Source organism: Melospiza georgiana, chromosome 1 (assembly GCF_028018845.1).
Source record: "Melospiza georgiana isolate bMelGeo1 chromosome 1, bMelGeo1.pri, whole genome shotgun sequence".
In the NCBI taxonomy this organism is placed as follows: Eukaryota; Metazoa; Chordata; class Aves; order Passeriformes; family Passerellidae; genus Melospiza; species Melospiza georgiana.
In genome coordinates this window covers 419,628-432,594 of record NC_080430.1, presented here as the reverse complement: position 1 = coordinate 432,594, position 12,967 = coordinate 419,628, and the positions used below count along the sequence as shown (strand labels likewise).

The 12,967-nt window shown below is 74.0% G+C and overlaps 1 protein-coding gene across 4 annotated transcripts in view; it reads right to left on the bottom strand.

Annotated features, from left to right (window-relative positions):
- The window catches only part of KCNH2 (potassium voltage-gated channel subfamily H member 2), a 31,916-nt gene extending 19,027 nt beyond the window's left edge, over window positions 1-12,889 (bottom strand). For all 4 annotated transcript variants that reach the window (XM_058045388.1, XM_058045363.1, XM_058045371.1 and 1 more), the window contains exons 1-5: window positions 12,814-12,889; window positions 11,491-11,721; window positions 8,117-8,281; window positions 6,892-7,359; window positions 5,268-5,482 (exon numbers count right to left, since the gene is read on the bottom strand). In XM_058045388.1, the coding sequence (XP_057901371.1) occupies window positions 5,268-5,482; window positions 6,892-7,359; window positions 8,117-8,281; window positions 11,491-11,721; window positions 12,814-12,889 (1,155 nt within the window). The remainder of the gene's footprint in view (window positions 1-5,267; window positions 5,483-6,891; window positions 7,360-8,116; window positions 8,282-11,490; window positions 11,722-12,813) is intronic.
- Window positions 12,890-12,967: the final 78 nt, after the last annotated feature.

The window sequence follows — 12,967 nt, the reverse complement described above, 5'->3', positions numbered from 1 at the left end:
ATATCCAACGGGACAGGGGCGGGGGCAGGGGGCACCCCAAATATCCAACGGGACAGGGACAGGGGCAGGCGGCACCCCAAATACCCAACGGGACAGAAAGAGGGACAGGCTGCACCCCAAATACCCAACGGGAGAGGGGCAGGGGCAGGGGGCACCCCAAATACCCAACGGGACAGAAACAGGGGCAGGGGGCACCCCAAATACCCAACGGGACAGAAACGGGGGCGGGGGCACCCCAAATACCCAACGGGACAGGGGCGGGGGCAGGCTGCACCCCAAATACGGGCCGGGACAGGGGCGGGGGCAGGCGGCACCCCAAATACCCAACGGGACAGAAAGAGGGGCAGGAGGCACCCCAAATACCCAACGGGACAGAAAGAGGGGCAGGCGGCACCCCAAATACCCAACGGGACAGGGACGGGGGCAGGCGGCACCCCAAATACCCAACGGGAGAGGGGCAGGGACAGGCTGCACCCCAAATACCGAACGGGACAGGGGCGGGGACAGGCTGCACCCCAAATATCGAACGGGACAGAAACAGGGGCAGGCTGCACCCCAAATACCCAACGGGACAGGGGCAGGGACAGGCTGCACCCCCGAGAGCCCCCCGAGACCCTGACTGAGCCCCCTGCCCCCCCCAGGGCACCATCACCCCCTCTGTCACTGCCCTGTCCCTGCTCCCCCCCGGGCCCCCCAGCAGGGACCCCCAGCACCCGGCAGGGACCCCAACACCTGCCCTGGCAGGGACCCCTCAGCCACAGAGCCCCAAATCCTGCCCCATAGGGACCCCACAGTCCCAGAGCCCCAAATCCTGCCCCATAGAGACCCCTCAGCCACAGAGCCCCAAATCCTGCCCCATAGGGACCCCTCAGCCACAGAGCCCCAAATCCTGCCCCAGCGAGTACCAGCACCCACAGGCACCCAACATCAGCCCTGGCAGGCACCCCACACCTCCCTGGGCACCCCATCGCTGCCCTAAGCAGGCCCTGGCACCCACCCAATGCCCCGCCAGGGCCCAAGACCCCCAGACCTCCCCTGAGGGCCCGGGGACACCCCCAGCCAGGGGGACACTGACCCCCACGTCCCCACCTGAGAGCTGTCACCCGGGGTGGGCACGGCCAGGGCAGTGCCAGCCATCGCCAGGTGACACCAGAGCAGCGTGGGGACACCCCGCACAGGAGACACCCCGACACAGACACCCCGCGCTGGGGCCCCCCCCATCCCATCCCCGGTGCCACCGGGTACTCACGGCGCCGAGCTGCGGCGTCGCAGCCCCCTCGGGACCCCCCGACATGGGCACGGGGCACACGGGGCCGCCCGGGCGGGCAGCGACACCGGCACCCGCAGCCTCTGGCACCCGTGGCACGGCGGGGGACGGGCCCGCGACAGGGGGACGGCCCTGGGGGACGGGGGGACGGCCCTGGGGGCGGTGCGCCCGCCCCGGCCCCGAACCCCGGCCCGGTGACGCTGGCACTGACCCACACCCGCCCCTAAAGGGAACGGCTGCCAGCGCCTGGGACACCCTGGGGACCGCCAGGGACACGCTGGGGACACCTGGGACACGCTGGGGACCGCCTGGGACACTTTGGGGACCGCCAGGGACACGCTGGGGACCACCGAGGACACCCTGGGGACACCTGGGACACGCTGGGGACCGCCTGGACACGCTGGGGACCGCCTGGACACGCTAGGGACCACCGAGGACACCCTGGGGACCGCCAGAGACACCCTGGGGACACCTGGGACACGCTGGGGACCCCCTGGGACACGCTGGGGACCGCCTGGGACACGCTGGGGACCACCGAGGACACGCCAGGGACCACTTGGGACACGCTGGGGACCGCCTGGGGACCACCTGGGACACAGCAGAGGCCATAGGACCCACAAGCCGTGTCTCCTCGGCACACCGCAGCCACCACGGCACAGCGGGACACAGCTCCGGGCCCGGCCGAGGCACCAGGTGGGCAGTGGGGACCCATGGGGGGGTTATGGCCCCAAGCCCCGGGGGGCACTGGGGGGCCTCAGATCGCCCTGGACCCCCATGGCCGCCCTCCGGAACCGCCAGCGCCCCCCACTCCGAGCAGGGGGCACCCCCGGTACCCCACAGCCCCTGAGGGCGGGATGAGCCGCAGGAGCCGCTTCCCCAGGCCCCCCTCGGGACCCCCAGCCCCCCGCAGCCCCTCAGGGCCGCTGCTGCGACCCCCAGCGCCAGCCCCCGCTCCGTGACCCCCAGCCCGGCGTGGGGACACCCCGCACCCCCACGGCAGGATAAATTGCGGGTCCCCGTTCCCGCCTCGGGGGGACACCCATCCCCGAATCCCGGAACCCCCAAACCCATCCCAACACCCCGGCCGCGCTTCCCGGTGCCCGCTCCCCAGTCCCCCATCCCGGCACGGGGACACCCCCGTGCCCTGTGCCATGGGACGCCAGCGGGACCCCGTTCCCACCGCGGGGGGACCCTCGGAGCCCCCCGGAGCCGCCCGCAGCGCCCACCGCTGTCCCAGCGCCCCGTGCCCTCCGTCCCGCCATGGGGACACCCCCGTGCCCGCGCACGGTGAAGCGACAACGGAACCGCGATCCCGCGGCGGGGGGACCCTCCCAGAGCCCCCCGACCCCTCCAGAGCCGCCCCCCAGGACCCCCGGTGTCCCCCGCCCCCGGAGCCCGAGCCCACGCGCGCCCGTACAAACCGGGGGTCCCGCTCTCCTCCCGGTGAGACCCCCGCCCGCCCGCCCGCCCGTACCTCCTGTGCCACCAGGCTGGAGACGCGCACGGCGCGGCGGACCCGCTCCCGCCGCTCCCCGTCGGGGCGCTCGGGGCGCTCCCCGCTGTCGCGCCGCGCCGGGGCCATGGCCGCGCTCGGGGGTCCCCGCGCCCCCCCGGCCCCGCGCGCGGCAGATGGAGCGGGGCGGGACCCCCCGAGCCCTCCCCGCCGCTCGCCCCCGCCGGGCCCCCCCGGCGCAGCCCTCGCCACTCCCCGGGGGAGGGACCGGGAGCGCCCGGAACGGCCCCGCGGGGGCTCCGGGGCGCGGCGGGGCACGGGGGGGGCCGCGGAACCGGCGCGCTCCCCGCCTGCCGCACCGGCACCCCCTGCGGCACCCCAGGATCCGGGAGGGATCCCCGAAGCGTGACCGGCACAGCGCTGGCACAGAGGATTGGCACGGGGACGGGGATGACGGGCACGGGGACAGCGGTGGTGGGGACACGGACAGTGACGGGGACACGGACAGTGACGGTAGCGGTGAGCTGGCCCTGGCAGCCCCGGCTGATTCACGGTGTCCCCGTGTCCCCGTGTCCCTGGCCGCTGCCCAGCCCTGGCACTGCCCCACGGCTGCGCACCCCCAGCCCCGACGCGAGGGACCCGGGGGGCAGCGGGGCCGGGGTCGGCAGGACTCGTCTGCACTGGGGGGGTCCCTGGTGTCCCCAGCCCGCTGTCCCCAAGAGCCAGCGATGCCCCAGTGACACGGCTGGCTGGTGGCACCGCCGGCTCCCCACCCACCCTGAGTGGGGCTGGGGTCCCCCCGCCCGATCCTGCCCCACGCAGGGATCCCCTCCAGAACGGAGCAGGAGTTCCCGGGGCTCCCATGAGCCCTGGGGGTGTCACGGCCACACCAGGCCCCTGTCACTGTCACCCAGAGCGCGGTGACCTTGACGGGCGCTTGGCTCCGGCCCCGCGGGTGAATCACGGTGCCGCTGCAGGGACACGCTGTCCCCAGAGGCACCGACCCGAGGGGCCGAGCCGTGCCCTCGGGGGACAGCCCCATGGTCCCCGTGTCCGTGCCCCCCGTTCCCCCGAGGCTCCCCCGCCGTGCCGGGGGCACGGCCCGGCCCGGTGACCGCAGCCGTGTCCCCTCCTGGCCCCGTGGCAGCGGCGGCGAAGCGGGAGCGCAGCGTCACCCTGGCGGCACAATTAACCACGGCCGGGGCAACCGAGAGGTTCCGCCAGGAGCTGGGGGGACGGGGATGCGGAGTGAGGGGGGTGCCACCCACAGAAGGGTCCCTCCAGCCCCCAGAAGGGTCCCCCCGCCCCACCGAGGGCCCTGCGGCTGCCCCAGCACCGGCGCGGGAGCCCGGCCCGGAGCTCGGGGTGGGAGCGGGGGTCCCCACGGGGCCCCTCACGTGTGCGGGCAGGTGCGGGGCCGGGGGGCCCGGGGGGGCCGGGCAGATGCCCCGGGGCTGCTCCGTCCCCCGCCAGCTGCCGGGGACCCCGGGGACACCGCGGGGCGGGACTGGCAGCGGTCCCCACCCCGCACGGCCCTCCGGGGATGCCCGGGCCCGCCGGCCCCCCCGGATCATTAGCGGAGGGAAATGAGGGTGTAATTAAGCGGCGCCTCCTGCTCCCGCGGCAGATGGCGGTTACACAACGGGCCGCGGATTAGCGGCGGCCGCCAGCGCCTGGCACCCGGCAGGCACGGCACCGGGGCCGGGGCACAACGGCACCCGGCAGGCACGGCACCGGGGCCGGGGCACAACGGCACCCGGCAGGCACGGCACCGGGGCCGGGGGCACAACGGCACCCGGCAGGCACGGCACCGGGGCAGGGGCACAACGGCACCCGGCAGGCACGGCACCGGGGCCGGGGGCAGCGCGGTGAGGGGCACAACGGCACCGGGTCCAGGGGGTCCTACGGCACAATGGCACCGGGACCAGGGCCACAAGGGCACCGGGGAGTGTCTGCCCCCTGCATCCCGCTGGGAGCGCCGCAGGGGCTGTCCCAGACACGGCTGCCCCCGGCCACGGCACCCACCGCCCCAGAACACCACGGTCACGACACCCGGCCAGTCCCCCCAGCACCACTGAGCCACCTTGGCACTGCCCGGTCACTTTGGCACCACCCGGACACTTTGGCACCACTCGGACATTTCTGGCACCACTCGGTCACTTCTGGCACCGCTCGGTCACCCCCAGCACTGCCTGCACATCTTGTCACGGCTCGGACACTTTGTCACTGCTGGGCCATCCTGGCACAGCCTGGCCACGCCATCACTTAAACTGCCCGAACACCGAACACCTCGGTACAGCCCAGCCGCGTCTGCACCATGTGCCACCTCTGGCACCTCCTGGGCACCTGGCGGCACCTGGTGGCACCTGGCCATCTCCAGCAACACCTGGCATTCCCCACTAACCTTTGTCACCACTTGGCCACCTCTGGCATCACCTCCAGCATCACCCGGTCAGCTCCCCCCGACGCCGGGGCCCTCCACAGCCCGCGGGGCTCAGCCGTGTCACCTGTGTCACCTGTGTGACCTGTCCCCCGTGCGGGTCTCACCTGAGTGACCTTCTCGGTGACATTGTGGGTGCGGTCGCGCAGCTTGGTGGGGGCGATGATGGGCCGGGGGGCGGGGGGCGGCGCCAGGAGCCCCCCCGGCTGCAGGTCCATGAAGTTGAGGGTGATCTGCGGGATGCGGCCGATGGCCCGGAACCGCGCCAGGTCCGAGTCCGACGTGGAGTTGAGCAGCGCGCTGCGCACGGCGGCCACGGCGCCTGCAGGCGGACACACGGGCACCGGGCTGTCACACGGCGGGGGACTGTCACCGCGGCACAGAGCCGGGATCCGCGGGGCAGGGGTCCCACAGCTCCCTGGGCTCCCGGGCAGGGGTCCCACAGCTTCCAGGGCTGCCAGGCAGGGGTCCCACAGCTCCCAGGGCTCCCTGGGCTCCGGGGGCAGGGGTCCCACAGCTCCCTGGGCTCCCTGGGCTCCCGGGCAGGGGTCCCACAGCTTCCAGGGCTGCCAGGCAGGGGTCCCACAGCTCCCAGGGCTCCCGGGCAGGGGTCCCATGGCCCCTGGGGGGATCCCACAGCTCCCAGGGCTCCGGGGCAGGGGTCCCACAGCTCCCTGGGCTCCCGGGCAGGGGTCCCACAGCTCCCTGGGCTCCGAGGGCAGGGGTCCCACAGCTCCCTGGGCTCCGGGGGCAGGGGTCCCACAGCTCCCTGGGCTCCGAGGGCAGGGGTCCCACAGCTCCCTGGGCTCCGAGGGCAGGGGTCCCACAGCTCCCTGGGCTCCCTGGGCTCCGGGGGCAGGGGTCCCACAGCTCCCAGGGCTCCGGGGGCAGGGGTCCCACAGCTCCCTGGGCTCCCGGGCAGGGGTCCCACAGCTCCCAGGGCTCCCGGGCAGGGGTCCCACAGCTCCCAGGGCTCCGGGGGCAGGGGTCCCACAGCTCCCTGGGCTCCCGGGCAGGGGTCCCACAGCTCCCAGGGCTCCGGGGGCAGGGGTCCCACAGCTCCCTGGGCTCCCGGGCAGGGGTCCCACAGCTCCCTGGGCTCCCGGGCAGGGGTCCCACAGCTCCCTGGGCTCCGGGGGCAGGGGTCCCACAGCTCCCCTGGGCTCCGGGGGCAGGGGTCCCACAGCTCCCAGGGCTCCCGGGCAGGGGTCCCACAGCTCCCTGGGCTCCGGGGGCAGGGGTCCCACAGCTCCCCTGGGCTCCGGGGGCAGGGGTCCCATGGCCCCCTGGGGGGATCCCACAGCTCCCAGGGCTGGGGGTCCCAGGGCAGGTGGAGCCCCAGGGCGGACACAGACCCCCAGTCGTATGTCACCAGCCCCTGTGCCACCAGCCCGTGTGCCACCAGGCCCCCCAGGGACCTGCAGAGCTGCTCTCAGTTACCTTTAATGGCATTACAATAATTGTCCCTTATCCTATTACCCTTAACGAGCTCTGGGGCCAACGAGGTGACTCCCGAGGGGATTCCCAGGGTGACTGCACCCTGTGGCTCAGGGGGCTGCGGGATGGGCCAGGAGGGTCTGGGGTCATGGGGAGGGGGTCCCCAGCCCCTGCTGTGGGGCGGTGGGATGGGGGTCACCAGGGTCCCTGGCTGTGGCTGCCCCGTGTCCCCAGCCCCTCTGGCTGTCCCCGTGTCCCCTCCCCGGTGGCTGTCCCCGTGTCCCGTGCCCGTACCGGTGCTGGAGCCGCGGTGCAGGCCGGTGCCGGCGCTGGCGCTGGCGTGGCGGCTGTGGCAGCGCTTGTCCCCGTCGCCCTTCATGGCCTCGATGTCATCGACGGAGGAGGCCCGGCGGAGGCTGCGGAGGCTCTCTCGGGACCGGCGCTCCCGGGAGCGGCTCCGGGCCAGGCTGTGGTTGGCGAAGGCCAGCGCCAGGCGCTCGGCCCGCGGGGACGGCTGCGGCACCGGCGGCTCGGGGTCCCCCATCAGCGCCGCCTCGTCCTCGGCGCGGTCCCCGGCCTCCAGCGACGAGGAGGCGTCCTCGGGGCCCGAGTCGCTGGCGGGCGCGCCGGGCTCCGGGGCCAGCGGGTCCGTGAGCCCCGGGTCCACGACCACCACGTCCGGGGGCTCGGGGGGCTCGGGGGGCAGCGACTGGCGGCTGCCCGTGAGCGCCAGCAGCTTCAGCCGCAGGGAGCGGCTGCGACCTGGGGGGGACAGAGGGGGGTTACACTGGGCTGGGACAGGGGCAGGAGCAGGAGCAGCTCCAAACCCCCACCCGGGGCTGCCTCAGCCGCAGGGACCGGCTGTACCCCAGGGGCAGGGCTGGGTCACACCGGGGCTGGGACAGGGACAGGGACAGGAGCAGCTCCACACCCCCACCCGGGGCTGCTCCAGCCGCAGGGACCGGCTGTACCCCAGGGGCAGGGCTGGGTCACACCGGAGCTGGGACAGGGGCAGGGGCAGCTCCAAACCCCCACCCGGGGCTGCTCCAGCCGCAGGGAGCGGCTGCACCCCAGGGGCAGGGCTGGGTCACACTGGGCTGGGACAGGGACAGGGACAGGGACAGGAGCAGCTCCACACCCCCACCCGGGGCTGCTCCAGCCGCAGGGACCGGCTGCATCCTGAGAGGGACAGGGCTGGGGCCGGGGGCAGGGTCTGACCCCCTCCCCACGGTGCTGCCGCTGTCCCCATGTGCCCCAAAGCAACACCTTGGACACGGGGTCAGCAGGACATGGGCTGACACCGGCCCGGTGGCACTGACCCCATTGTCCCTGCAGGAACCCAGGAGGGTGTGACCCGGTGTCCCTGTGTCCCCATTCCGGGGGGCTGACCCGGTGTCCCTGTGTCCCCACACCTGGGGGTGACCCGGTGTCCCTGTGTCCCCATACCTGGGGCTGACCCGGTGTCCCTGTGTCCCCATACCTGGGCTGACCCGGTGTCCTGTCCCCGGTGTCCCCGTACCTGCAGGCCCCCAGGGGGCCGGGGTGACCCAGTGGTTGGTGCTGGGGGTCGGGGCCTCCCCGGGCTCAGGCTCCCTCACGGCCTCGAAGTTGAGGATGAACATGATGACGGTGCCATCCTCGTTCTTCACCGGCACCACGTCCACCAGGCACGGGAAGGAGCTGCCTGCGGGGAGGGGGCACAGCGACATGGGGGGCGGCACTGCCACCCGGGAGGGACCCCCGCCTGGCCCCGAACATCCCTGCTGGGCACCCCCTCCTGCCCCCCCGGTATCACCCCTGCCTGCCCCCAGCGCTGACCCCACCGCGGGGGGAAACTGAGGCACGGGAGGGCGGGTGCCCCTTTCTCCCCCCAATTCCGTGGCGTTTCCGTGCGTGGGCAGCGGCGCCGGGGGGGCTCCGGGGGGGCTCCGGGGGTGCCGCGCAGGGTTAATCCGCTCAGAACTCGTTAACAGCTGTGGCGTTAATCCGGTGCCACAGCTGGGGGCGGGATTCGGGGGGGATTCGGGGTGCTGGGGGCAGCCCGGGGCAGCCTCTGGGGGACGGGGGGGCATCCTGCTGCCCCCGGCACCCCTCACCCTGAGGGCACGCGGGCGGGAGGCGCCGGGGGACACGCGGGTGGCGCCGAGCACCGAGTCCCGCAGACGGTGTCCCCCCGGCTGGCACCGGGCCCGGCCGCCTGGCACGGCGGGTGCCAGCTGGCACCGTCCCCGCTCCCGTGCCCGCGGCGGGGGGATTCCCTGACGCACGCGGGGCCGCGGGCCAGCACGGGGTGGCACGGGGGGGGCACGGGGCGGCCGCGGGGTCCTGGCAGAGCCAGCGCTGTGAGGGGATTTGCGCCATCGAACCGGGATCGCTGCGGCTCCATCCGCCCCCGCAGGAGCCTTGGGGCCCCGGGGCCGAGAGCTCCGGCCCAGCTGCCCGTGGGGGGGCACAGGGGGCACGGGGGGACCGCAGGGGCACAGGGGTACCCCCCTGCAATGGGAACCGCCCCCCTTGCCCCCCTCACCCTAAGCGCACTGCCGACCTCCAGAGCCGTACCCCAAATCCCCCCGCACCCCCACACTGCACCTCCAGCACCCCCAGTGCTCCCCGTGACCCCTAAAGCGGAGGGACTCCCCTGGCCCCCCATCCCTGCTCCCCCATCCCTACTCCCCCTTACTGCACCCCTGCCCTGGGACCCGCACCCCCGCACCAGGAGCCACCTGCACCCCCAGGCCCGCAGCCAGGCTGGGGACACCCCCATGGCACAGGGGGGACCCCGCACCCCGAGGTGTCACAGTGACAGGGCCCCCATTCAGCCCCTGGCGCTCCCGCCCCGCACCGACACCGGGGGTGGGGGTCCCCAAAGGCACCTGGGGGTCCCGGTGCCCCCTCCCTGTCCCCGGGCAGCCCGCGGTCCCTGCGGTGTCCCTGCGGTGTCCCTGCGGTGTCCCTGCGGGGACACAGGTGCCCCACGGGCGCCGTGACCCCGGCGCGTCCCTGGCACCGTAAACAACACGTCCGCAAGACAAATGGCTGCAGCAGCAGCAGCGCGGAGCCGCGGCGGCTCCAGGGCTCCAGAGCGGCTCCAGCGCGGCCCCAGCGCGGCCCCAGCCAGCGGCACACGGCACCGGGCACCGGCACTCCCCGGGGGCGCGGGGCGGGGGCTGCAGGCCGCCACAGCACGGTCCCGAGGGATGGCAGCGACACCGGGGGCACCGGGTGTGCCGGAGGCACGGCAGCAACGCCCCGGCCCCACCGAGCCTGGGGGGCTAGCGCAGTGAGGGGAGCCCCCAGCACCCCCACACCGGGGCTGGGACCCTGGGGAGGAGACCCCCACGGTGGCACCACTGCAGCCCCAGGGCCGGCACCCTCACACCGGGGCTGGTACCATGGGGAGGAGACCCCCACGGTGGCACCACTGCACCCCCAGGCCCGGCACCCCCGCAGCACCAGGACCCCCAGACCCAACTCACTGCCAAGGGTCCCTCCCCATCCCGAGGGACAGACGGACCCCATGGACTGTCCCTGTCCCGGTGGGGGCTCCCAGAGCACCCCAGAGCCCCACCACACCTCCCCATGGGCCCCACAGAGGGTCCCAAGGGCTGGCAGGGGCAGGGACCCCTCACCACTCCTGGGAGCCCCCTGTCCCTCCTCTCCCTGGCAGCACAGGGGGGCTGGTAAGGGGTGAGACCTCCACGCTGCTCAGGGGGTGTCGAGGTCTCTGGGGACCCGGGGAAGGCCCCAGGCACGAGCCCCCTTTCCCCCAGCCCGGTGGCACCTGGCAGGCCGAGCGGTGTCACCCTAACGAGGGCACAACGCGGCTCCAGGGGGGCACTGTGTCCCCCCGTGCCCCAGAGCCCTGGCACCGCACAGTCCGAGGGGCACAGGGCCGTGCCAGGCACAGCCGCGCAGCAGGGTGGGGGTGCCAGGGCCCCCAGCCCACCCCACAGGGCACCCGGGGCCACGCCGGCAGCTGGCACCGGCTTTGTTTACTCCAGCACCGGAACCGGGGCCGTGTGCCCGGAGCCGGGACAGCTGTGGTGACAGCCGGGACACCTGGCACTGGCACGGGGCCACGCCGAGGGGAAGCACCGGCACTAGCGAGGCGGGGAGCCAGCCCTGCCCGGGCTCTGGGGGCACGGGGACCCGGGATGGCACAGGGACCCCGGATGGCACCTGCCAGGGTGCTCCACACAACACAGGGACCCGGGATGGCACAGGGACCCCGGATGGCACCTGCCAGGGTGCTCCACACAACACAGGGACCCCGGGATGGCACAGGGACCCCGGATGGCACCAAGACCCCGGGATGGCACCTGCCAGGGTGCTCCACACAACCCCGCGGGGATGGTGGCACTGTGACACCAGCTCAGCCCCCTCCAGGTGACACAGCCCCCTGCATCCCTGTTTGTGGGGATCACTGCACCCCACAACCCCGGACCCACGACACGTGGTGGCTCCCTGGGCCCGCCTGGCGGCCACCGTGGCACCAGGAGGGGCTGAGGGCTCACAGGGGGCTGGTGCCCATCTGGAGCCACCAGGGCCAGGCTCGCACCCTGCTGGGAGCCACCACGGGGCTGGAGAGTGCTGCGAGCCCCCGGGGCTGCCAGGGTCCCCTGGGTCCCCACGTGTGCCCACAGCTCCTGACACGCAGCCGTGTCCCTGTGCCCACAGCTCCGGCCACCCAGCCGCGTCCCTGTGCCCACAGCTCCGGCCACCCAGCCGCGTCCCTGTGCCCACAGCTCCGGCCACCCAGCCGTGTCCCGGTGCCCCTGTCCCAGCGCAGGCCCCCGGGGTGCCAGTGCCCCCCTTGCCGCGGTGCCCAGCGCAGCCTCCTGTCCCCGCTGTCCCCGCTGTCCCCGCTGTGCCCGCTGTGCCCCGGCTCCGTACCATCCTTGCGGTAGAAGCAGATCTCCACCTTGCGCTCCTCGGCGCCCAGCAGCGCCTGTGCGATCTGGGCGGCGGCGCGGCGCTGCGTGCGGGGCCCGTGCAGGAAGTCGCAGGTGCTGGGCTGCTGCATCACCTCGGCCCGCGAGTACCCGCAGAGCCGGCAGAAGCCCTCGTTGCAGTAGATCACGGCGCAGTTCTCCACTCGCGCGTTCCCGATGATGAACTTGCGGCCTGCAGGGACAGGGGGGCGCAGGGACAGGGTCAGGCCGGAGTGGGGGTCCCTTCACCCACCCACCCACGGCTCTGGATTTCCCAGGGACACCAGGCCGTGAATCATCCTGCTCGCTCCCCAGGGACCCCCCCAAGCTGGTGCCATCACCACCGTGGGGACCCCAGAACCGCTGGGATCCCCGAATCACAGGGACCCCAGAACCACGGGGACCCGGGGGCTCCCAGCACGGCAGGGACCCCCCAAGAGCTACAGACAGAGCTACCTCACAGGAACCCCACAACAGCAGGACCCCCCAAGAGCTACAGACACCTCACAGGAACCCCCCAAGAGCAGGGACCCCCCAAGAGCTACAGACACCTCACAGGAACCCCACAACAGCAGGGACTCTGGGACGCCCTCATCACCACGGGGACCCCCACAACTGCAGAGACCCCTCAGGGACACCACTACCACGGGGACCCGGGGACCCCCAGCACCCCACCGTGAGGGCAGCGGCTCAGCCAGGCCAGCCCCCCGAGCACAGCCTGTCCCCAGCAGGTGACACCCCCAGCCCGACCCAGGGGCAGCATCCCCCCACATCCCTGCCCTGTCTCCAGCCCGGGGGTGCCCAGGGCCTGACCCCAGAGGAACCCCCCGATTTTCAGTCTCCCGGAGCCCCCACTCTGCCAGGCCGCCCTGCAGCAGCTGCTGGGCAGTGTGGGGGGCACAGCCAGGGGGACCCCCAGCCCCACAGCAGCCTGAGCGGGTGCTGGGGGCCGCACACCTCGCGGACTGGGGAAGGCCCAGCTCTGGCAGCGCAGAGCCGGGGCCGCTGGGGGTCAGGGCGGGCAGGAACCCCCCGCCAGCCAGGGCTGTCCCCGTCACCGCAAGCCCACCCGAGCTGGGGACTCGGGGACGCCAGGGCGAGCAGGGTCCCTCCTGCCGGGCTGGTCCCCGCCACCTCAAACCCACCCAGGGCCAGAGTGCCCCCGCTGCGCGCCCCGCCGGGTGCTCCCCGGTATCTCCCGGTGTCTCCCGATCTCCTCCCCCCGCGCGGATCCCCCTCGCCCCCCCCAGCCCCGCTCCCGGTGCCCCCGGCGCCCCCCACTCACTCTGCCCCTCGAACTTGCGGATGATGGTGTCCAGGAAGGTGTTCTGGGGGGCGACGTGCCCCCGCCGCACCGGCATCGTGCCGGGCCCATGGGCAGCGCCGGCGGGGCGGGGGGGCCGGCCCGGGGGGGCCCCGCGCCGCGGGGGGTCCCGCTG